Raw genomic sequence first — 26,539 nt, 5'->3', positions numbered from 1 at the left:
ATCTGTAGAGCCTGTGTTGCTCGTATTTCATGCTGACCAATGCACATCAAATTTCTGAAACATATACCCTCTAATCATAAAATGTTGAACCAGTTTTCCAGTACTTAGAATATTCAGATTAGGGTTTGGTTCAAATAGACTCTAACAAAGAAATTAATGAAACTGCTTCCAGCAATAAACAGTGTTGGTGTTGCCCATGAAGCTAGTGCTAAATAGTTGAAGTCATTAAGAGTATTGCCCTTGACTTTAGTATGAACCCTGAATGAAAGGATATTAAAAGGAAATGTGTATGTAATATTTTAAACAAGGGATATATCCCCAGAATTACTGTGCCATTTATAGAGGAATAGCTAGAAAATACATTAGCATATGTGAGCCAAAGAATTTACTGGTTTATTTGGAGACTTTTCAATTACCCAGCTGTCACAGAGAAAGGCCTTGCTGTGTATTCACTTATAAATCATGATAGGTTATGCCCTATTATCATAAGTTATCATTGGTTTAGGACATCAAAGGCTGGAGACACCAAGGAAAGCAATATAAAATTCCAGATGGAATCATACTTTCTTGCCCTATGTCTTGCATATCACTTTGAAATGTTAACAAGGTACTTCTCAAATGTCAGTTTCTGTGAAATATGATCACAAGACAGAGGAACATGTACTCCATTAAGTTATAAGTTATTTAAAAAAAATCAAGTATTGTTTTTGCATCACTGTTTCCTAAAATTTATGTTTTCCATGTGCATCTGCATATAATTTAATTCTGGAATGTATTTTGCAATACAGTTTTGGAAAGATCTTATCAAATAACAACCTGTTGTGTTAGATAGAATAGAAATCTACATTTTCTAGATAAGCCCTACATTATTTTTTCTGTAGACCATTAACACCCATTCCTTTTCAAAGCCTTTTATACCACATTTAGAGCCAAAAAAAACCCAAAGTGTCTCTCTATTTGCAGATGTATGTGTAGTTTGAGTGATAGACCTGTGTTTGCAGAGGCAGATATAGAGATGCTGATAAATTACATGTGGTGTTCATTGTGGTAACCATAGCCACAGTTCTGAAACCTAAAGCCTGAATATAATGTCTTAAAGTCTTTGCACGAGTATAAGCATCGTTTTCAGTAGTTGCAACCAAAGCAGGTTGAGTCCTTTCCTAATCCTTTCTTCTTTACAGACCTACAGTTAGATATAGATATTGTGTTAAATGACACATTTTTAGTTAAAGTGTGATCATCTCATTACCTTTTCATGCTTTTTCTCTGAAGTATATTCTGGATTGAATTTGTTTCCAACTTTATACATTGGCTACTTGTATTTTCAAGCAAATTTCTGATGCAGAAGTCAATTACACACCAAGGGTACAGATCACCCCCGGGCCTCATTCTTATTTTTGGTAAAACCAATCTCTGCCAACTCAGTACAATAAAGGAGCCATAAAAGCGCTGCTCAGTGCGAATCAGGCCCACCTGAGCAGAGAAACTAAGCAAAATGTAATGGTCCTCATCTAATGGCTTCTTCTGATCTTCATGTCTGTGAGTTCTTTCGCATTATTTCGAAGTTCCTCCTCCACATGGGTCATTGCAGCTTAAAGAAATCTCAGCAAAATTTATGCTGAGAGAACTTCAGGGGTTTTTTTTTGTGACATACCAAAACACTGAGAGATGGTAAAGAAGCCATTAGGAACACATTTTTTTTTTAAGATTTCCTGTACTCCCTTGTTTTGAAAATGATTTAGGAAAATGTTGTTATGACTTGCTCTCTTAACTTCACCCAAATTGGAATGATCCCTTGTGCCAAAGACCACTTCAGATCAGACTTCTATTGCTTTATGTTACTGACAAAAATCACCACCCATTAAAATGGTAGAACTTGTGAGTTGGTGTTTGCTAAACTCATTCAAATTCTGCTTTGAGACTGGGTTGAATATAAGAATGTTTTACTGAACCCATCAGGGAAAGAATGCTGGGTTTGGTGAGCTTCGATCTGGATAGAGTAAAGCAAGCTCTGTGTATTTTTGATACTAAATCTCTCATGTTTGTGTGGACGTCAACACAGAAACCAAGGCAATGCCTCACAGTGGGAATTACAAACCCTTACTTAAAATGTCTAACTCCAAGCACTGGACAACTCAGGTAGCTGATTTGAAATGAGTTGAAGGCACAGACATGCAATCTCTTTTGAAAATGTTGCTTCTAAATCTGTGGAACTGAGAAATAGAAGCCTGCTTCAGCAAAAGAAGTATAACAAAGGAAATCACTCTTTGTTTTCACATTGCTTTGTGCCACCAAGATGTGAGTGTGTTCCTGTGTAAACCTGCTCAGTGTCTTGGAAAAGATTTGTGATTTGCTGCAGCAAAGAATCCTTTAGCACAAACGTCTCAAATCTTGTGATGTATATACATTGTAGATAAGGTCTGTCATTTCAGCTCTTTTATTATTTTCAAGAAGCAGCTGGCTTTTAATGCTGTAGAGCAAGTGATGAAATGGTCAGGTTGCAAGGTCTTTGACACAATTTCTTCCTTCTGATGACAATGAACCTTTCTAGTGATGTTCCTTCTCTGATAATCATTAAAGTGTGTGTCCTTCCTCAAACAGTTGACTGAAAGAACTTCATGTTTTTAGCCTATGACACCTGAGTTATTCTGAACTGCATTTTAAAAGACGAAGGGCTTAATAAGCTGTTCTATAATTCAGTTCTGTGGATATCTACATCTAATACCAACATGAGTGCAAGGGATGAGCTAGCCATCACACATTATATTGTTGGAAGGCAGGCACTGAATTAATTAGAGGGATATGTTTTGATCTGAGCACAGAGCTAGGAAGGCACTCCTGAGTGATGTCAGTGGCAAAGCTTCAGCTGATTTCAGCAGGAGGATTTCAGCATATTTACCCTGCTTAGCTCATTATTCTAGGTCTGACTTGGTTTCCTTTGCTATATTTGGCTCAGTTTGCTGAACAGAATGTTAAAAAAAATTACTGAAATTACTGACTATGAATGTTAATTTCTTTTATTTTTGATTAATTAAATGTGTGCTAATTATTGCAATTATCAACTTGAAATGACTTATTTCTCTGAAAAAGCCCTACATAACTAACATCTGTCATTTTAAAACCTTTGGGCACACACACAGTTTGTTATCCATTTTACAACTACAGATTTTCTGTTAGCCTCTCTAGCTTTACTATAGAGCAAGCACAGAAGTCTGGAGATTTAAGACCTGTAAAAGAGTAGAGTCTGCTTAACTCTGTGCTACTAGACCAATGAAAACTTTCTAGGTTTGTATGGTTTTAAAATAGGAGCTAAAAATACAAATAATATCATTAGTATGTCATCCTCACCTTTTTGCTCCATGTTCAAATTGTTTGTGTGTGAGCACACCATTAAGATTCACCCCAAAGTTATTGACCAGTCATAAACAGACAAATTCTTTCTAAAGTAATAAGTTTTAGTATTAACATATGCATTATTACTAAAAGTAAATGCTGAAATGTGAGATGTATTTATGTTTCTTTAAATTTAGTTTTGTATGTTCTGTCTTTTAAACTCACTTTCCTTAATGTTTACACCTCCTTAGAATACCTAGATATGCCCATATATACTGATTTACTCATACTGTTTCCTCGTTTATACATTCAAAGCTTAAGTGTATTATTTATGATTAAAAGTGTTCTACAGGAGCAGTAAGATGCAACACCTCAAGTGTTGTTTTGAATCATATTTCATAGTCGTACAATAAGTTTAATAATTTCACAAATATATTTTAAAAAAAGCACATTATAGCCTCTGACATTTCTGTTGCATGCTACTTTTTTTAGGCTAAAAATGCTGGAAATATATATTCATAGGAAATAAATATATATTTATGCGTGCATATACAGATACATGTATAGGTTTATGTGTATTACATTTCTGTTAAGTGAATGTTTTCACTTAAATTATTTTTTTACCCATTTCTGAAATATTTTTAAAGTAGTAAGGCTATCTCAGTTACCTGTTCATTCATATCAATCACTACGTCTGAATTTATTGTTGCATATCCATAAAAGCAGTGCCTGGATGTCTGGTGAGGAATCATTCCATTACTGGCAGCCCCAGTAAATCATTAACATAAGATAATTCTGATTCAGAATAAGCTATTTTTCTCCTGGTGGACTTGATATAATGCAAAACTTCTCAAACCATGCAAGAAAGTCAATCGTGAGTAGAAAAATAGCATTGGCTTATATTTATGGTCATAGTGTGCTGCTGTAGAATAGACTGAGGGTCCTCCTGCATTCAGGGTCATCCCAGAGTTGTTTCCATTTCAGGTGCATGGGGTGCACAGAAAATAGTTTTATGGCAGTGTTTCAAGGCAGTAGTTTTTTGTTTATAATTTCTGCCAAGATGTGATTTCTGTACAGGACATTTTTTTTATTTTTTTTATTTTTTTATTTTTTTTGGTATTTGCTTATATAGGCTTAGTGTGTAAATAACATTGCATTACATTGTACATTACATTTTAGTGCCTGAGAATCTATATTGAAGTCAGGCATTCTAGGGAAGATAAAAATCAATGTTTTCACAGTAAAAATACATATTAGACTGAAATGTTTTACAGATGAACCATTTTTTTCTTTCCTGTTTTCCTTCTGTTGCTGCCGTTATTTAAGTGGTGTTTTTTAGGCTGTCATGAGAAGTTTTCAGTTTGAGTAGCTTAGAGTGAATTATAAATATGAGTCAACAGCATTAATATTGTTGAAAAGAAAAGCTGTTGCCATATTTGGAAAATACACTTCAAGGATGTGAAGTAATCTTTCTACCCTATAACAGAGCAGTGATGGAAGCAGTTCTGATGCCTGATAGCCAATTCCCAAAGAACTTTTAGATTTTCCTACAGCGTACACACTTGCCTTTGGTTTAACTCTCTCTTTTGGCAGTCCGTATCTAATGTGAAACCTGAATAAAATGGTTCCTGCTCCTCTTTTCCTAACATGTCATGAAAACAAACCATCCATCAAACTTTCTTCCTCTTCCCACTCCCTTATTGAAGCCTTGGCAGTTCCTCCTGGTGGCTCAAGGGAGAAGGCTGGGGACAGTGTGGGAGCTGCCCACTGACTTCAGTGTAGGAATGTGGACAAGCATGAGAGGGTCTCTCACTTGGGATAGGACATCCCTACGTCTATACAGATCACAACAAGACAGTCCATCACTGCCCTTTCATCTTCAGCCCACAGAGCTCTGAATTTGGTGTTCACTGGCAGCCATACCCAGGTCACATCCTTGGCACTGTTTGTCCATGCTTTCAGAGTATCCCGAGGTAGCACTGAGTCTGCAGAGACAAGGACCAGCTGGGCACTTTCAGGAAGAATGAGACCCAGAATGACAGCAAGTTTAGAAAACAGCTCTTGGAAGGAAAGTTGGAAAGAGCTGGGTTTATTTTGTCTAGACAAGCCTGAAAGTCTATGCAAATGGTTGCTCTAAACTAAAGGCAGTAAAAGAACGACTTAAATTGTAGCACAGATTTACATTATATTTTAGGAAAAACAACTTTAAGACCTTATAAAATTGTCTGGGCATCCAAAATGCCTCTCTGCCAGGTAATATGTCAAATTTAAGAATTATTCCAGAAACAAGACAGCGCACTGCACAAATTGAGTATCCTTAGTGATTTAAGGGGTAACATTCAGTCAGATTTCAGGTTAGGGGACAGCCCATGCAACTTATACATGCAGATATAACTTCCTCCAATTAGTCTGATTAGCTATGAGAACTTGCAGGCATAAAGAAGGGGCATCACACATCGCAAACTGTGTTTTGTTGCGGACTGGACTACTCAGGCTAAATTACTTTGCAACTCTGAACTACAGATGCAGACAGCTGCAAAACTCTGTTTTCATGCAAATGAGATGTTGCTATAGACTACCAATCTCTCAAGTTGCCATCACAACCTTTCTCAGCTTGGGGAAGTTTGGATATTCTGCAAGTAATTAGTACCAGTAATCCCCTGTGCAAGGTATCTGCCAAATTCACAGCACAGCTGCTTCTAGATATCATCTTGTAGAAAACAGTGTGTCACACTGCCTAAAAATAATCAGTTCATTTATTTCCTTTGAATTACCCTTAAATCCATTTATCTTTATAATATGCATGAAAAGGAAGACAAAGATGAGGAATTGCAACCTAAAAAAAGCCAGGCAGCAAGACAAGAATTCATTGCATACACAGATATTATAAAATGAACTCATCTAAATGCAACAACTTACAGCTGCTCAACAAAAGCAATTTCCCACCCCATCCCCATCCCCCAAACGAATTTACCTTTGCATGACTGGCAGCACTTTACAGAAGAGTGTGAGGACTCTCTAACACTTATAGAGCTTTTAAGAAATAGAAAAAAACCTTGAAAGAGCAGAGAAATACAATGAAAGGAAAATTAACAACAGCTACTCAGTCAACAAACTCCTACACAGGTGGAGAAAAATTTTCAAATATATTCTCAAATGCTATCGGTCAGGTTTTTGGCAGGAAAGTGATTACAAGAAGGCAGAACAGCAGTTTCCATCATCATTATGTGGCCTGCAAAGAGGTTTTTGCATAAAAAAGAAAGACCAGTCTACAGCCTAATGAATGCACTCATTAACTGTAATAGCTTCAGCTATAGATTGAAGGGGGAGGGACTTTAGAAAAAAGGAAAACAGCTCGACTAATTCCAAGATACTGCTGCATTTTCAATATAGAAAATAAGTGGAACTGTTTACAAAAGGGAGAGCAGGGAGTCTGTTTTTGTTCTATGTATCTCTTATATCTCTTAGTATTTTGTCTAATCTTGGAAACAGTGGTTTAGAAATGTGTGTTGAATGTTCCAGGCAATTTTCACAGGGATCCTAAAGCTGCATTCCCCAGCCCATTGTTACTGACTCATGGCATTTCACTGATCACCGTTTGTCCAAAACCAATAACTGGAAAGTTACTTTCGGTATAGTGAATTATTTAACTGACCAAACTAGCAGGTACATCTCTAGCTTCCTATGTTGTATCCCACTGGTGTAAAAAGACAGAGCGTGATGTTAGCTGAAAACACATAACATGGTGAGGAGCTGTTGCAGGAACACCTCTTCCAGTTGGCAATCTGGACGTCCACCTACCTAGTTGCAGTTGGTTTGGCATTGGTCCTCTCCCTGCTTCCCTTTCCCACCCAGGACTGGCAGCAGAAAAGAGGCCACTCCACCACCCTTGGTAAAGCAACTCAAGTGGTATCAAAGGAGTGGTATCAAGTGGTATTAAAAGAAGCCTTAGCTCTAAAACTATGAATGGTGACATCTTAGGATTTGAGTGTGTCAGAGACAGTATATATCTTTTTACTCTAAAACCCCTAAATTTTTTAAAAAATCCCTGAGCCATTTTACTAAAGTACAGCAAACCAGCACTTACATAATTTTCAAATAACACATATGGCACAGAATTTGGTTTGGGTAGGTCAGCTGGCTCTGTATGGAATGCATTATGTAATGAAGAAATTTGTGTGCACTTTAGGAAAGACCAGTTTAAAATTTCCATATTTTCACCTTACCATTTATCATAATTTGTTATTTATGCAATCCAAATAAATTTTTAATACAACACACCCTTTAAGGATGGTTTCACATTTCAACATACCAGGTGTATAGAAGGCAGAAAATGTACTCTAGATCTTTTCCCATAAATCCTGATATCTTGATAGTATACGCCTGATCATACCTGCTAGGTATGCTAGACCTTGATGGTATATGCCTGATACTTGATAGCATATCCATGATTAACTTTTTAGAAGTGAGCTACAAACAAAAATCTCCCCACTGGCCAAAAAGTCATATTTGTAATTCACTGTTGCTTAACTTATTAGTACGATGAAGTTTAAGTAAGTTTATGGTCAAAGTTGCATATAATACAGTGACTGAGAAGGGTTGCAGTAGTTCCAGTGACTGCCAGTTTGCACACTGTCACCTGGTTGCTCTTCCCCTCTTCTTATATCCAACATATGCACCTGCTAAATCTTGAAGTGGATTATAATTAATACTCTTCAAATCGCTGTGGAGTGTCTTTTTCTATACACTAGACTTTCTGAACAGTAAAGTTCCAATTCTGCTTTGTACTGTCAGGATACTGCATGGAAAGACAACAAAAATGTAACAGACATTGGCATTGTGCAGGACTACTTCAATCTGAAGCTGTCCTTGAAGGATGATGTGGTACTGAATGGAAAAATAATCAATTATAGTATCTATTTAATGCTTTTATCAGCATATGATTGTTGTCTTTGAAACTTTTTTAGTCCAACTGTCCTTCAAAAGTTGCAGACTTTTCCTGCTTCCTTGGAAGGCTTCTCAAGAATCTGAAAACATTCATTATAAAGAATAATCTGAACCCCATAGCTGAGATTTAAGAAATGTCATAAACGGTATAAAGGACTGGCTTGAAAATAAAGCCTGCAACCATTTAGTATATAGGCATGTCCACTTGTGCAATCACTTTGCTGTCGTTCAGATCTGATGTCTTACCATTGACTAATTGGCCTTAGGGTTTCAGTTCCCGTGACTGAAGTGATTTGGTAGGGCCAATACTACAGAATTGCTGCTATGGATTTTCAAAACTGAGCGAAAGGCTTTCAACTGCCAAACCTGGGTTTAGTTCAGACTGTTGACCCAGGTGTCTAAATTAGGGTACATTGAATTTCTTTTCTGATTTTAAAACACAAAATTTTATCTTAATTGTACTGAGAGACTGTTATTTGTGGAATGTAGCTACAACCCTTCCTTTCACCATCGCCCCACAAAAGAGATAAAACAGTGTAATTTTCATTCAGAGTAATTTTAAGGAGACTGAGCATTCTAAAATAGCATTAGAAACAAGCATTTCCAGTTCAGAGAAAAAAAATGCCTTTTCATTTGAAGTATCTTGACTGTGTGAAATGTTAGCTAGCTCTAGTTAGGATAATTACACACACACACACACACCCCTACCTCACTGTTTTCTTTGCCCCTGCATGGGGAAGTGTTTTCCTGCATGCCTCGTTTTGGTGTTTCCTTCTAGAACAGGAGCCCCGACTCTGCTGGGTACAGGTGTGTGACCCCATGCACACTCCTGCTTACTGCAACTGCACCATTGGAATTAGCCGTGTGTACAGTCAAACACACAATTAATCCTAAATCAATTCCCGTTGTTTGTTGATGCTCCCCATAGCAACTGCGGAGAGAGAAAAAATACAGTAACAGGAAAAGAATTAAGGTAAAACATCATGAGAAGCTGGGGAAACTGAGGGAGGGGCCGTATTTTAACTTTCTTGGCATTCTTTCTCTAATCCACTGGGTTTAGTACAATCATCATTCCCAGACATGTCAAACTTCAACATAGGCTAATAAAAATACAGGGCAGAGTGGATGTCAAGAAGTCAGGTAACCCACCATTCTCCCTTTGCCAAGGTGGGGTCATTTCTATCAGATGGATGTTTGCAACATCTTAATCTCTGACACCCCCAAGAGTCTCCAAGCTTTCCTAGTTCTTCATACTCTTTACTGTGAGGAATGTTTTTCTGGTGTCTAAAATGAGTCTCTCTCCTTCCAGTTTAAGCCACAAATGCTTACATCAACATGAGAAACAAATTATGATATTTTTGCTGCAGCTTTTTATGTATCTGAAGACAGTTATCACATCTCTTCCCTGGTATTGTGTTTGGTTCTTTAGGTTATAAATCTTCGGCAAATTCAATCAAGCCTGTTTTCTAGATCACTTTCCCACTTTTTGGTTGACCCTTTACCTCTGCCACTAACCGCTAGCTTTTCCTTGCGTGACGTCTGGTAATAAAAGCTGTCCTGGGTTTCTCTTTAGTAGCTTTCTCCCTGTAGCGAACTGCAGGTCATCATTTTCTTTACTCTTCCTCTCCCAACAAAGTTGTTAGAGAACTGCTGTCTGTTACTTACGATGTCCCATTTGTTGCAGCTTGTTTTGTGCCTTGACCTTTCTCATTTTATCCGTCTAATGTTTTTCTTTCACATTGATCCTTGAAAATCTGAGCTTGCTTCTGCTTTTCATGTATTTCCATCTATGAGATTGGTGCACTAATGTCTTACCATATTTTCTATCCATCCTCTGCATGGTAATTTTTAATTAAGTACTTTTTCATTCTACACTTCCTTAGATATTCCTTACCAGAGACCTAATAGTAAAATTTTCTAGGCTTAGTGAAGTCCTCTGGTTTTCCTTTTTGCTCTTTTAAGTCACAAATGCTGTTTTTCATGGTTGTTCTCTCCCAGTTTGTCTTTTGTCTTGACCTTAGGCAGCCCCCACCTACTGCTTAAACACCTAGAGAAGAGTCTCCTCTCGTCACTAGGCATAGCCTGTACCCAAGCAGTGTGACCTAGGCTTTCCAAGAACTTGGTAGACTACTGCATTCTTCTGCTATCCCTCATTATCAGTAAGTTCTGTGCTTTGAAGGATGCTCTGGTAGCAGCTTACAAAAAGCTTTCTCCACATCATGTTCCAGATTTGATGGCATGAATCAGACATCACAGGAGGGACCATACATCTGTCACCTGTAAGCATGGCCAGTAACAATAGCCCTAATTCCTTCCATGTTCTGCATCTCTGAACATGTGAATGAAACCATGATACATGAGGCAATACCTTCTTCTTACTCCATTTGCCTGCTTTCCCTCAAACCATTAAATCTTTTGTATTATTTATTTATTTATTTGTGACTACTGATCTCTTCTGAGCAGTTGCTGTCTCACACAAATATTAACCATGAAATCAAGGTTTCCACATTCTCTTATCTAGTTTAAGCTGGCAGTAGTTCTCTTCCTTTGTCCTGTTTGCAGTGATGTGCAACTCTAATCATTTCCTAGTCCTACAGAAGGAGTCAGTCATTTCTACAAATCCCTGTTATCCCTGATAAGCAGATTGACATCAGTAACATACTCCAGACTGTTGATCATCATGCTGCTTACCAAGTAGATGTGGAGCACTCTTGGAGCAATGTCCACCTTGTCTTTTTGAAGATGTTTTGTGGAATTACTGCTTAGGTCATTGTTGACAGGGATTTACAACTTCACCTTTTTGTAAATGTTTCTCTAGGAAGGCTAGCAATTGCTTGACGGCACTGTATAAGCCCAAAACAGCCATGACCATCACGAATATTGAATGGTCTTTATAGTCATTAACTGTCTTTCTGATTACCTCTTCATAATGCTTCAAGCATGAGGTTGCTCCCGTGCTGCTCTTCACTTGAGTGTTCTCCTCCCTCCATGGTGATTCTTCCCAGAAGAAATTAAATGACTTCATTGAAGCACCTGGAGATTTCTTTATAACAGATACAGTCACACGTTTCATCTTTTCTTGGGTGTCAACACTATTGTCAAGGATTGCTTTTCCTTCCTCCCACAATCTCTGTATAGGATAGGCAAAGTGGATTGAAGTTGCACAAGAGTGTCACCCACCTGGGGAAGTTCTTCTTGGTGCTATTTCACATGGAAGGTGGGAAAGATGGGAAAGGACAAAACACAGAAAATCCAGGAAGCTACATTTAAGTTTCTCTGTATTTTACCATAGCAAACGTGATCCTAAAAAGTCTACATCTCTATCTTCTGTGTATATACAGTATAACAATGTATACTGGTCTGCTTGTTCAGGTGTGCTCTGGTTATTCCCTACCATCAGCATCCAGTGTTGGGGGGGGTGGGCGGGGGGGTGGGGGGAAGCAAGCAGGGTGCTAACAATCCATCCGTGATCACAGCTGTGCAACCTAGTCATTTAAATACTGTCTCTTCTACTTTTCCATTCAGCTGTTTCAAAGTAATTATATGTACAGCAAGGATCTCAAACACTGAATTATTTTATTGTATTTAAATCTATTTATTGTTATATTTATACATTAATTATTTTTTGTAAATATTGATGTCTCTGTTTGCCATTTATTAGAGCCTTTCTATGATATAAAACTATGTTGTGTTTTACTGTTAATAACCTAGACAGACCATTAACAAAGGAGCAGAACTCTTCTCCTGTGTTTGCTGAAGGACATTTTTTTCACTAAAATCTCCATCACCCTGGCATATCCTTCAAAAAACGGTAGCTGGGACAACATACACACGCAAGTAAGATCTGATGACAGATAAAGAACATCACGATAACAGAACTCCTGTTCCAAGTTCATCTCTTGCTAGTACTGCAACAGTAAAAGCCACTTTTCCCTTTTTCCTCCTTTCTGTGTATCCTTATTTTCTTTGGTGAGGAAATATTGTCTAAAATCGTATTTGTTCATTTTTTATTATTATTATTATTTAGAAACATCAATAATGATGATATATTTTGTTTGATACAGTATGTTATTATCCTGTATCATATCACCAGCCTTTAAGGAAAATGCACTAGGCATTAGCCTGACGACAAGAACAAACACAAGAGAATCAGATGAGGGGAAAACATGCCATGATCCTGAAAGACAGTTCCCCACTGTGTTGAACGTGAGTGTAATATTGAGGGCAGCCAGATCTGCACATGTCATAGTCCTCTTACCTTGTTGACAGCTTTCTACCCTGGCAAGCTGATGAATGAGATGTATGAATTACTGTGCACACCTGACAGGTAGCTCAGCAAGGGGCTTTTCCTTTTGGTGCTGCAGCTGTGCAGCTGCTGCTTTCTTTCACAGCAAGGTTTCTTTGTGTGCAAGTCCATCTTTAAGTCTTGATGTGATCACTTTAAGGACATTTGCCCATTGGTTAAAAAGCAATACCATTTATTTCTAATAATCAGAATCACCTAATCACCTAATCAGAATAAAACCAGAAAGCACAATGTCCGTACAAGGGAGAAAAGATGAACTTGTGTAGTTATCTGTTAAGGATATCCGTGTCCCATTTAATTGTGATTGGGTTCTTTCATAATCATTACTGCAATACCATTCACCTGGTCTTATTTTACTACCTGCGAGGAAGCTGTTCTTAACCACTTGTTCACCTAAATATCCTATACATTCCACTGCTAACATAAAGAACCATTTGTCTCCCAGCAAGCAGCCCTACACTCTGTTAGTGGCAACCTGTGCACCTCACCACTTCTGCGTGTGAGAATGGAAATTACACCAGACTTCATTTGGAGCTCTTGTCACAGCCTGTTTCTGGTGCCAGAGCATCTTTCTTCAGCTGAACCAGTAGATTTTAATGATGGGTAATACCATTTTTAGCATTTCATAATGAAACCACCAATGGAGTACAATGATATTGCCAGCTACTACAGCAAAATTAAGCCATTAGGAGAAGAAAGAAGGTATAAGGAGGGACAGACAGGACTATGGAACTAAGCAGGTATCTCCCTCTCTGTCCCCTTCTCCCTCATCTTCACACCCCTTAATGAGTTCAGAGGATGTCACAGGTCTAACATCCCAAATACATCTATATCATGCTGTCATTGACATCCCATAGGTGCCGTTACTCTACTATGGGTGCAGAATTTAAGTATCACACACCACTGGGGCGTTTTTATATTCACGCAAGCCTGTTTTCCTCCTCCACTTGCACTGGCCTTTAGATATTAGTTTAGCATTTGCTTTGCCACCTTGTCTGTCTGAGGCTTTGTTATCTCTACATTGTTGTCTCTACAATATGCATTTTAAGTACATCTTCTATAGAAAGCTCATAAATGCCTTTTACCCAAGAAGCTAAGCTGAAATACTTATTTGAGTGAAAAGCCACTCTGTTGAATTAAGAAGCCCTTCTGTGGAAAAGTTAAGAAGAAGGGTTATGTAATATGAAGTTGTTATTTCTATCTTTTTTGATAACTTGAAGTTATAAAATAGTATCTCTGTTGCAAATCTTAGAGGATAACTATTCATAAAGTAACACTATAAATTCTATAGCACTCTGCTGGATAAGGCCTACAAAACCTTTCCTCTGAAACATGATAAAGAAATTAATTACAAGAAAACGGGAGGTTTTTAAGCTGTTTATAAGACAACTCATGAAGCTGGGATACTGAGAGCACAGCTTTAATTCTCTTAAATTCTGTTCAGTTTAAAAAAAAAACAAAACACCACGCTACAAAAAAGCTGTCACTCCCTGCATTCATAAAACCTGTCAGATTTTATGAGGATGGATAAAACTGCTTAAAAACTTGCCAAAGATTAAGATGAATGTTTCAAAGAAAAGGTTAAATGACTCATAAATTTAAAATATTTTCTGTGGCTTTTATCAGAAAAGAATACATAAATGGTTCTAACTCTTCATCCAGTAAATAGTCCTGGTGGAAGGTGGGGAAGGTGGCTTGTGCTGAACCTCCTGAGGGTGGCTGAGAACGTTAACCCCTGTGTCCATCCCCCACTGGTTCTAAGCTTGAAGGTAAATTTTCCAAGTGCTGAATATGAGCTGAACATCAGTGCTCATCTTTTTCCTTTCACGAATGTATTTTTCCTCTTTTGTGCTGAGTAAATGAGTGCATTTGAAATCGGAAGCATGTTTAATAGTCCTTCATTTTCATTCCAGACACTGGATAATATTTTTGCCCCTAGTGAAGTTGCTATTTATTGACATTGCAGCTGTGTTAATAACACATAGTCAAGTGTTATATAATAAAAACAGTGTCTTGTGCAGAACGAGTCACTGTCTGAGGTCTTGACTTCTGCACTGTGTGAGGACAGATGAATGTAGTGAACAGGGAATGTGCTGGGACCAAAGTGACGGCAGCAGGCTTCCCACCTGTTCTGCAATACTGCAGCAAAGTTTAAGCCAGGCAGCAAATGGTCAAAACGGAACAACACAACCACACAGATGACGGTCACCTACATCAGTTATGCTATGACTAACTTAAAATACTTAGGGATAGCTTTAAACAGCTCATGAAGTTTTAAAATCTGATAAATTAAGCTTATTTTTTATCACTCAGTTATTTGACTTTTAGGATTTAAAAGTGTTTTCTATAGTCATTAGCATCAGTGCTTTTTAGAGGGGAAAAATCTAATCCGAGATTCTTCCATAATTCTCTAACTGTAGGGCCTGGGGCTTTTGAAAAACTGAAATATCATGTTCATGAAAAACAGCAGAAATCTGCAATGCTCTAATAAGTTACGTATTCTTTTAGTGGAGTTGAGTGAAATTTCATAAATGTCAGTACTTCCAGGAAAATCCATTGTGAAACCAAGGAGAGGGGAATTATCCTGAAAAATTTGTGTCATTTTGTTTGATCTGGGTTTTCAGTCATTTCTGGCTACTTGTGGTTAGTGTTGCAAGCAGAAGGGTTAACGGAAAGGGATTAAAATTCTGTGACAATACATTGTCACACAACTCCGTAATACTCCAGCCACGAACAACCAAGAAACAAAAGCAACACATGGATCTGCATGATGCTCTGCCCAGCTTCATTAGTCATGTCTGCAGAGAGGATTTATTGCTTCGCATGCAGTGCCATACTGTCTCAGCATCTGAGCATTGAGCTGGTATTTCTGCTTGAGCAGTGTCAGCCCATTCAAAATTTGCTTCTGGCTCTTTGTGCCACACTCTGTTGTGCAGCGTAGGCTGCATGGTCTGCAGCACAGTCCTGCCCTTCGCACTGGAAGAGGTCCTGTCCTCAAGGTCACCTTCCTTTCAGCTAAGAGTAGTATCAACCTAGTGTCACTAAAACACTGAATCCAAGATTTTCTCCCCAGAGCACAGTGAGGCTTAGCATGGTGCGGAGAGGTGCTTATAATCAACAGATTTCAGGATCTGCCATTCTTAGTGTTGTTTCAATTACTTGAAGCGGAGGATGAAGAACACATCAACTAAGTAGAAGGTGCCAATGACAAGCAAATGTAAGGAAAAGGAAAACATTGAATTCTTCCAGTAAAAGTATTGCAGGTGCTTCATTAAACTTCACGCAGGATCACAGGTGTGGGTGTGTGCTCTTAGGCTCTGAATTTTATGTTGAAGTTCTTTTCTTATTCCTTTGAATGGTTAACGTTGTCTTTCTTTCACTTATTCCTGCAGTGATGGCTGGGCAGACAGGTACGATGTGACAGACGGGTATCAGCGTGAAGCTGTCGGTGGAATAACGATCAAGCTCCAGTCTCCTGACGTGAAATGGTTTGATGATTACTACCTACAGCTTCGGCCAGAAACCAATCACCGAAATCCATGGTTTCAGGAATTTTGGCAGCACAGATTCCAGTGTCGGTTGGAAGGGTTTCCTCAAGAGAACCCTAAATACAACAAGACCTGCACAAGTAAGTGAATTTATTACCTTTGCTGTATAAACCAGTATGACTGAAGGTCCAGTGTAAACAGCACTTTTTGGACGGATGCAGCCTAGTGCAGTGGAATAGTGAGCAGGGTTTGCAGGAAGGAGGCTGGAACTGCAAGGCTTGACCTTTCAAAATGATGACAACCTCGATTTTAGAAGTATTCAGATGTCTAAAGAAACAGATATAGTGCCTCAGTACCTAACTCCTCTTTATATTTGAAAAACGATGCTGCTCTACCTCCATAGGCATCTAAACCCTTTCAAAAATGTTGTAATATGAAATTCAGTGCTTCTTTTCAGAACAGGGCTGATCACATTGCTTTAGCTCACGGGACCAATAAGAGTTAATATACTAAAAGTTATCTGAAGTCCATATGGTAATGATGATTATTTGTGTACCTCAGATAGAAAACTAGCTGGTTTGAAAGATTTCATTAGGTTTTCTTTCAGCCATGAGTCATTTCAGGAAATGCCATTTTGAGCTGATCTTTTTCATTAAATTGTACTGATTTTAGCAAAAACTGCCACAACATTTTGTCATTTTTGCAAAACAGTGGCAAAAAACCTTTTTTTCCCAGAAAGATGTGGTGCATTTTTCTGGAGTTTTTTATTGCTTCTGTTAATTTGTTATTTCATGAGATGCCAAGCAGTACTAGGACAACAGATGTCCTGCCCATGGTGGGGCATAAGGTGGTGCTGTGCTGGGCATTACCCCAACCACAGCTTTAAGCCCCAAGGGACCTTTCCTCCTAAAAATGTCAGTATCTTCCACACATCCATGAGACCCTGAGGATCTAAGTCTTGAATTTACACAACACACACACACCCAGCCCACCCCCACCCCCCGCCGTGTCCCACTTAACATCCACTAGTCTTTCTTTTGCTTTGGACAAGGTCACAGAGGAAGTTTGTGTCTGAGATGGAAATTGAACCTAGGAATCCCAAACTCTCAGCATACCCCTTCAACATGCAACTGATTTTCTCCATTATTTTTCTACTGCTACCCTACCAACACAGCCTGACACAGATTTTATTTGCACTATCAACAGGTACTGCATATTGAACAGTAAACTTCAATGATTTCCCTACAATAATGTAGATCTCTTTCCTGAGATGTAAGTACAGTGGGCATGGCTGGATACAGGCTAATAAAGACCTGGCTTCCATCACTGTGCTGTGTTAGCAATGACATTTCAACTTGACTTTTCTGGGTTTTGGTTTTTTACTTACTTTTTACCAACACTGGAAGAATCTAATTTCGGGTTTATATAAAAGATAGGGAACTGTGAAATGTAGGTGTCTACAGAGTCTTTTATAGTGCCTAAAATAAAATCCACCATCACAAAAAAAATATCTCGGGGGTTAAGGGAGATGTTATTTTAGACATGAAGCCACCCAATCATGGATATGAGACAACTTAATCACAAAGCTTGAATAGCTCAGTTTAAACAGCACTCATCGCTAGAAGGTTTCCTACAAAGAGGTCCTGAATGAGCCACAGCTCAAATAGGTTCCTAAAACCTAGGAATGTCAAACACACAAAGAAATGTGCAGGAATCACAATCTGCTGATTTGCAAATCTTGAATAGAGAAAAGGACTCATTTCTCAAATGGATTGTTCTAATTACTGTTCCTTCAGCTTTATTGTAGTGTTCAGTGCTTGGCCATGACCGGCTGTAGTAGAAGAATGAAAACCGGATTGTAATAGCTTTAATTCTTTCTTGTTGCTGTAGGGTGGAAAATGGTAATTCAGTTGTGGAGTTCCCAGATTAACAGCACTACACACCAATCGATTAAAACTGCCCATTTAATCAGGGTTTTCACACAGAAAGTTGTGAGTCATTGTGTTACTCAATTTTATAGTGATGATTTTAATCTAGACCATCTGTTGAAGTTCATATAAAGGAAATTCAAATGTTGGCCAGAAAGGCGATATGCCAATTTACTTAATGACAATTTTTTTGGTCATAAGTGCTAAGAAACCTATGCTATTTTTCTCATAGTAGTCCCAAAAGCAGGCAAGGTTGCATGCTAAAGTGAAGAAATATTGAAGTTAGACATCTTTGTAGATTTTCCAGCAGGAAAGACACAAATCTATTCTCTGAGAAATGCAAGAGTGAGAGGTTTTGATGTTGGGACTTTAAACTCAAAATTAACATGAATTTTTGAGACTGTAATGGTAATTTTTGTTTCTGCTTCATTTTCTATCTTCCATATGACTTTAAAAATCTTGTCTTTGCATTGATTCCTTAACTTCAAGCATTCAAAGTTTTGAGTCTTAAATTCCTTCAGCACCGACTTCACAATTGTAAAGATGATACTTGCCCTCAACAGTGGTAAGCATTTCATATACTGTCCTGACAGTTTCTGCGTGATGATGAATAGTGGTGCTGCTTCAGATTCATCCTGATAAGAAAACAGGACCATGCCCTTTAGTTTATCTGATGGAATACATTCTCTTTCCCATGAGCTGCATTTAATAAAAAAATCAAACAAACAAACAAAAAAAGTTAAAGGCATTTATCAGGATTCCTATTACAAAGACTGAGTTTCTTGAGAGAAATAATGTCCTGGTTTAACCCCAGCCGGCAACTAAGCCCCAAGCAGCCGCTCGCTCACTGCCTCCCTGGCAGGATGGGGGAGGGAATTAGAAGGGTAAATGTGAGAAAACAACTCATGGGCTGAGATAAAGATCGTTTAATAGGTAAAGCAAAAGCTGTGCACGCAAGCAAAGCAACCCAAGGGATTCACCCAGCGCTTCCCACGGGCAGGCAGGGGCTCAGCCATCCCCAGGGCAGCCGGGCTCCGTCACACGCAGCGGGGACTTGGGAAGACAAACGCCGTCACTCCCCGCGTCCCCCCCTTCCTCCTTCTTCCCCCAGCTCTATACGCTGAGCATGACGCCATGTGGTATGGAACATCCCTTGGGTCAGGGGGGTCAGCTGTGCCAGCTGTGTCCCCCCCCAGTTTCCCGTGCCCCCCCAGCCCTCTCACTGGCAGGTTCTGAGAAACTGAAAAGTCTTTGACTTAGTATAAGCATCACCCAGCAACAACCAAAACCACAGTGTGCTACCAACACTGTTCTAGCACCAAATCCAAACCACAGCACGGCGCCAGCTACTAAGAAGAAAACTAACTCTGTCCCAGCTGAAACCAGGACAAATAAAAATCTATTTTCACACCAAAAGGCAAGCCGTTTTTTATTTCTTGGGGTAATGATAAAAAAGATAAACTTAAAGCTGATTAGTGTTGATAGATGAGGTCATTAATAAATGAAGGGGTTTATTTGAAAAGCAGTAACAATTACTTTAGTGGAAAAAAATTAATTCTTCTCCACAATCATGTTGTACTATCCTGAAAAAATAAACAGTGCTTAACAGCATAAACAACTTATTTAAACAACAAAAAAATAAGCACAAGGAGATATGGCTGAAATCTGAACAGATAATTGACTTCAACTACACACCAGGTATTAATTTAGTTATTCAAACCTTTGTATTTACTTTGCTGATCCCTGCCTACTAAAATGGTAGGCTACGTATACCTCTGGGACAGAAAATACATGAAGTCCTAAGTCAATGACTGAAGCTCTGGTGACTTATGAGGTTTTTTTCATTTTTTAATATAAGCTGTCCATAGACAGTGCCAAGCAGGTATTATTATTAAATGAATGCATGATTTAGTAAAATATGCATAATAAAACTGTAAAATCAGCCAGATAAAGATAATTCCAAAAACAAACCAAAATATTTTTTTCTCTGTTCATTTCTGTCAAGCACTAAAAGGTCTCCATCACTTTACATACGCGTAGTTCTCATTGAGATGAAAATTTTAACATCAAGTTCACTTTTAATTTGCAGATTTGAACATACTTAATCCAAATGGGTGTCACTTCTGTTGCTAAGTACATTGATTTTCTGCCCAGCTGGAGCACTGCAGAAAGTGAGAAATTTGCAGACTTACCTGACTTGATTCTCAGTGTAATCAGTTCCATGCCACAGGAGAGCTGCTACAAACCACCTCTGAACACTAGGAGTCAGATCAAAGAATTTAAAATGCATCTTTAGAAGAAGACGTATAATGGCCTACAAACACTTGGGATTTTACAAGAATTGGATTTGGCTTCCCCTCTGGCACCAGTCAGATATTTTTTTATTATCTAAGGCCACAATTCAGTAAAATTCGTAAATAGGTGTGCAAGCTGATCCAGATGAGTAACTCCACTCAACGACCATCTTCAGGTCATCAAAGGTTAATCCAATCCTTCAGTATTGATTGCTTTTGGCCTTTGAATACTAGGTATGTATGTGCTTGCTGTCTTACAGAGAAGTGTCCCCACCAGAACTCAAATTTCTCGTACTTTTTCCTCCTAGTGAGGGTGTTTTAGAAATGCACAGAGCAGGAACAAAACCCAACACAAGCCAAGTATGTGGTGAAGCTCCGACTTAACTGATAATAGTGGAAAAAGTCAAGTCTTCAAAGTCACCAGAAGCAGAAGTATATTTATTACATTTGCCAGTCTGTTAAATGAATCCCTTTGCCTCCGCTGCTAAGTAATCTTATTTTTACTCTGCTGTGTAAAACCCAGAGGCATGAATGGAAAAACATTTTTTAAGATGTTAGTTAAACACCAAGCAAAATTAGAACACACATCCCAAGTATCTGTGATGTAAGTGTAAGACAAGAAAGAGCAAATAAATAGAGGCTGATGCTGATGAAGTGCAACATTTTAGTTTGACTGGCAGAGGTTACAGACTTCAGAAAAAAACGGAAGTTTCATGTAGAGGAGCCACAGAAATGAGAATCTGAAGGAAAGTGATGGGGCACTTTTGCAAATGTTTACAGCAGGGCCCTAACAGTAAATACTGTGGTTCAAAGCAGTGAGATAGAAAACACAAAGGCAAATGATGGAGGCTAGATAATCACAAAGATCAACCACAGACAGGACACAGAGGGTACCAAAAGCGAGGAACGTGACTTATGTCTGACATGGCTGGGAGGAGGAAGCCAGTGACAGGGTTTACAGGGAAGAACATACGCAAAGTGATGAACAGGGAAAATGAGATTTGCAGCAGCATTCTGAATGGGTCTTAGCAGGATGCAGAAATCCAAATATCCTGTTCAAGACTTAACCATGTGGCTTCTTTGAGATAAAGAAACTTTTTCCAAAGCTGCAAAAACCGACATAGAAAAAGGATGACCAATATATCCCCAAGCAATTAAGAGTGGGATTAAGAGTGAGTTTATTTGCAGAAAGGGAAATTAGGGATATTTGGGATAAGTACAAGAAAAGTTTTGCAGCTCAAGGTACAGAAGGGCACATAAAATGTAAATGCAAAAATTATTCACCTGTTTGCTGAGTTTCATCAAGCTCCAGCTCCTTTTAATGAGGTCAAAAGGACCCGCAGCAAGTCCCACATTTTCAGCTGAACAGAAATTTAGTTAAACAAATGGCCCTTTTGGGTTTCCAGAGAGAACTAAGGAATAAAATATGACTGTCTAGTCTTTGCACTGCAACAGGCTAATAATCTGTCAGTTAAACGTAAGCTCAAATGCCAAAGTTGGCTTAATCAGAACTCAGCCAGTAAAAAAATAAGTGCTGTCAGAACACAAGGGTATTTTCCACATTTCAGGGAATGTGTCACATTTGAACCTCATATTCCCCAAGTTTAGCATTCCTACACTTTTATTTTAAGATTGCAAATGAAACCAAAACAGAACAAATTTAGTTAAAGTTAATTTCTATTTTTAAAAGAGTGAATTAAAAGGTGTTTTAATTCTCCTGAATGCATCCTGTCTGTCACACATTTTGATACTTGATTTATTATGCCTCATGCTTGGGCACTGGCAAGCTGAAGGATGGTCCAGACCTCATTTTTACAGCCCACATTTCAGATCTGGAACTCAAACACAGTTTATCACTACCTTTATGGTGATGCTGCATCAAGTCCAGAAATTTCCAAGGGCAGATCAGCTGTAAGTCAAAGATCTAGATCTCAGTTTTCTAGAAGCCTGATATAATCTGAGCCAGCAGCCTACACAAACATGCCACTATTATTTTTATTTTTTTTTGACTGAGGGAAAGCAGCAGTGTGGCACTAAGAACTGCTATATGATTTCTCATACCTATTTGAAAGAGGTTTTGATATACATTGATCCTGATATTAACACACCTGTAACTCAAATGCTTGAATAACTTCAGTCTTCTCACTGCTGTTATGGAATTCATCATAATCCTTCAATATCTGACTACAAAGCTACATCTGTTTTTCCTTCACTCTATGCTCCCTGCCTTCCTTCTTCCTTATATTAGGTATATTTGATGATATACCATGCTACTGTGGTTTTATTGATGATATACCATGCTACTGTGGTTTTATTCTTTAAATTCTAATTCCTTTTCTTACTTCCTTTCTGAACCTTGAAAACTATCTGGAAGAGAGTAGTACCATTATACATGTATTAGACAGGTACAGACCATATATCTCCAGCCTTAAAAAAAAAAAAATGTTAATGAAAGGTATTCAGGTCATATAGCTATATCAGTCTTATTAGACTGATGAATTGGAGAAATTCCTGTCATTCTTTTCTCTCAGCAGTTTGACTTCCAACAGAGATTCAAACCTTTCATATGAGTATTTTTGCAAGTACAGAAAGTTTTATGCCAGCATTTAATGCGCTTTTCCATCTGTAGTGGTTGTGTTTCATTGTAATTTATGAGGAAAGAAACTGAATTCTGTAGAAGGTGAAAGGATAGTAATGTTCAGAAAATGGTGTGCAGGAAGAGGTTATCTATTTAGTTACCCTCTCCTAGGACTGACTGTTACTGTTACTCTTTTGGCTGATTTTACTGAACTCGCAACAGAAGCCAGACTTTCCACTGCTTTGTGGGCACCCAAGGATTCAGGTCAAGCTCCAGCCAGATTTGTGAGAGCTCTGCACACGCCTTGCTCGTCTAGGCTTAAATAGATATGAAACAGCAAAGTCAACTAAGTACCTGGAAAAAAAAAAAACCTTTTGAAAGTCCTCTCCGCATTTTAAGACACTGAATTTTGTCCCTCATTCTCAAAGTTACTATTTTAGTGATAACCACCGCATAAAGTATAATGGTGTTAGTTAATTGGCTTTCAGTTGTGAAGAGTGAAAGTTGGAACTGGTCCAAAACATGTGGCGAGTGGATCGCACTGGAAGATATTTGCTTGTCAAATTTGAAAAATGTTCCATAGCAGCATGTTGATTCAATGACACAGACTTTGAAAGAAAAGCATTGAAATGAGTCATTTTTTGCTTTCTTATTTCAATAACACTGAAGTGTTTTGTTTCTCAAGTTTATGACTTGCTTTTATGTTGTTTCAGTATTATCCTATGTTTATTGCCTCAGAATCCAAATGATATTTTCCAGTGGTACCAAGTCTCCTTTTCTTTTGTCTCAGAATTTCCTTTTCAGAAAAGATAAAATCCAACCTTGACTTTTTGTATTCATTTTGAATGGAAAGGATATTTCAACTACATGAAATTTCCTGTAGGGCAGAAAATATCTTTGTCCTTCAGTCTGAGTAAGAAATTAAATTATGAAAATAAATAAATAAATAAACTATTACATTGGATTGTTAGAAGAAAAATACACCTGGAACCTTACAAGTAACAGAGAACTGAAAGTTACTTTTTTCTTTTGCATTGCTTTAACAGAAAAGCTCTGATGACAGATTTTGGAAAAGGTTCCAGAAGAAGTAATTTTCTGTATCTTTAAACAATGGTAACATAATTAGGTATGAACACTATGCTTTACCTTGGTTCACGTGTGCAACTTTTCCTCTATATAATAAGACTCCATTTCTTCACTGAAAAGACATGCATGTTTCTGGGAAGTCTGACTTGGTGGCATGCCATCCAGAACATGCAGATCCAGACAAGGTTACCGATGTGTTCCCAAAGAGAACAAGTGGGATAACGTGGACCCATGACAGACCTAAGAGTTCACACACCATATTCTGCAGCAGACAGGCGCTACCATGTCTTTGTTGCAAAGATTAGCCCATTGTCTTGATTTTTTATTTTTTAAATATTCAGTAAGGCAAAAAAAAAAAAAAAAAAAAGGAATAAAAAACACACCACATTTGTTGGTGGGTTTGAAGTTCAAGTACTGCTAGCAGAAAGTGAATGTGGGACATATTTGTTAGCAAAACTAGAACTCACTGCTGTCAGCCTCTTGTCTTTTGAAACAAAAATTAGCACAAAGAATTGATGGAGTCTTTAATGTATATATGGAAACTATAGAAACTGATTTGTGAGTTAGCCATAGGGAAACATTATGAGATAGTTGGAGACCATAGGTTATATTTCTGGTTTCCTTTGTGATGTCTCCTACGACTTTGTCTTAAACAACCTTTTGATCACTAAGAAATTTTAAAATAATAATAACAACAAAAATAAACTCCTCCAATTTCCCTTTATTTTAATGTTAAACTCACTGCATAGCAAACAAGGTGCTCTGCACTATGAAAAAAATATTCTCCCATATTGTGTTGCATATTTCATTCTCTTGTTTCTCCTCAGAGAGAGAAATAAGAGGGGGCTGCCTGGAATGTAAAGTACTCTCACTCTTCCTTTTACACTTTCTTTACTCTAAAATTTAAAGTATTCTCAGCTTTGGAAAAATTCAAAAGCAGAAAAAGCATACTGAACCACGGTAATTTTGCACTTTTCAACATCCCTGCTTGATGAGGCTTTGTAATGTCACCAGCTGACAAGCAGAGAAAATGGTGTTTCATCTTCCTTGAGGGTATAAAGTAGCGGGGGGGGGGGGGGGAGAGGAATGACAGGTTTTACATAAAAAAATCCATAAAATAATGAATTTTATTGAAGGACGTTTTCAATTTATTTACCTGCTAAATGCTGGAAATGACAGTGAAATTCCAGCATTTTGACTTGGTTTTGTGTTGGTTTATTTTTCTATGTTTGGGGGTGGGAGATGGGTCCGTGGGGGCAGCACTGGGATGTGAGGGGGGCTCAGCACCGCCTGTGCCCGGGGCTGGCTCCCGTTGCAGCAGGACTTTGAGCACCCTTCAGTGCTTGCTTGGCTCGGTGCCCATAAGTACGCTAATTGTTTTTAAATAGATGCAAGAAATGAACCGTTGCCAGCTGGAACCACTTGGTGAAAGAACATGTTTCTTTTCCATCATCTCTGTGTTTGTGTTTTGGAGATGTGGCAACAGAAAAGAACAAATTGGGATGGGGAGTTTAGCGCTGAGCTGTCGCTGCACGGCTCATGGTGGGCTCAGGGCTGCTTTCTGAGCCGTCCCTGCCCGGACCCCAGAGAGATGCCCAGGTCCATGCTCACAGGCTGCCGCAGCTTGGACTGCACAGCCATGGTGTGCGTCGAGCCGCGCTTACCTTCCCACAGCCACAAGCCTTGTTCCAGCAGGTGCTGCTGAGCATCTTTTTTAGTACCATTGGTACCATCTAGTTCCATTGTATGTGATCTTTCACACTGTGTGATGGCCCTGCATAGCCCACTGTCGCGATAGGGCTCATTTTATTCTCAGATGCTGGTACAATGCTGTGTTTTGGATTAGTATAAGAACAGTGTTGGTAACACACTGATGTTTTTAGTTGTTGCTGGATGATGTTTATGCTAAGTCAAGGCCTTTCCAGTTTCTCAGGCCCTGCCAGTGGGAGGGCTGGGGGGGCACGGGAAACTGGGATGGGGCACAGCCAGGACAGGTGACCCGAACTAGCTAAAGGGATATTCCATACCATGGGACATCATGCTCTATATATATACACGGGGGGGTTGGCCAGGGTTGCCCATCACTGCCTGGGGACTGGCTGGGCATCGGTCAGCAGGTGGTGAGCAGTCGTAGTGTGCATCCCTTGGGTTCTTCCCTTTTGGATTTTATTCCTGTCTTTCTCTCACTCTCTTACCCCCCTTCTCATTACAATTGTCATTATCATTATAATTATTTTATTTTATTTTAATTATTAAATTGTTCTTATGTCATGAGTTTTTTATCACTTCCTGAATCCCTCCCCATTCCTCTGGGGGCAGGGCGAGCGAGCGAGCTGCTGCATGGTACTCAGTCGCCAGCTGGGGTTAAACCACAACACCCACATCCATCCTCTGCTGTGACGTTGCTGGAGTGTCCTAAACTGGGTCAATCCCAGCAGTGTGGGCAGAAAAGATGTAGGTTACGATGCTGTGATTTTATACCGTTCTCAGGCTCTTCTTTGCCTTTGCTATAGTCACAGTCCTACAGTAAAGCTGGGAACATACAGATAAAAGCAGACATACAGAACATATGTTTAAGC

The 26,539-nt window shown here is 38.7% G+C and overlaps 1 protein-coding gene across 1 annotated transcript in view; it reads left to right on the top strand.

Annotated features, from left to right (window-relative positions):
• LOC130145190 (metabotropic glutamate receptor 5) overlaps positions 1-26,539 on the top strand; it is a 156,139-nt gene that overhangs the window by 67,233 nt on the left and 62,367 nt on the right. Inside the window, exon 2 of the mRNA XM_056329765.1 lies at positions 15,979-16,214. Within this exon, the coding sequence (XP_056185740.1) occupies positions 15,979-16,214 (236 nt within the window). The remainder of the gene's footprint in view (positions 1-15,978; positions 16,215-26,539) is intronic.

Source organism: Falco biarmicus, chromosome 2, assembly GCF_023638135.1.
Source record: "Falco biarmicus isolate bFalBia1 chromosome 2, bFalBia1.pri, whole genome shotgun sequence".
Classification (NCBI taxonomy): domain Eukaryota; kingdom Metazoa; phylum Chordata; class Aves; order Falconiformes; family Falconidae; genus Falco; species Falco biarmicus.
This window is presented reverse-complemented; position numbering and strand designations above follow the sequence as displayed.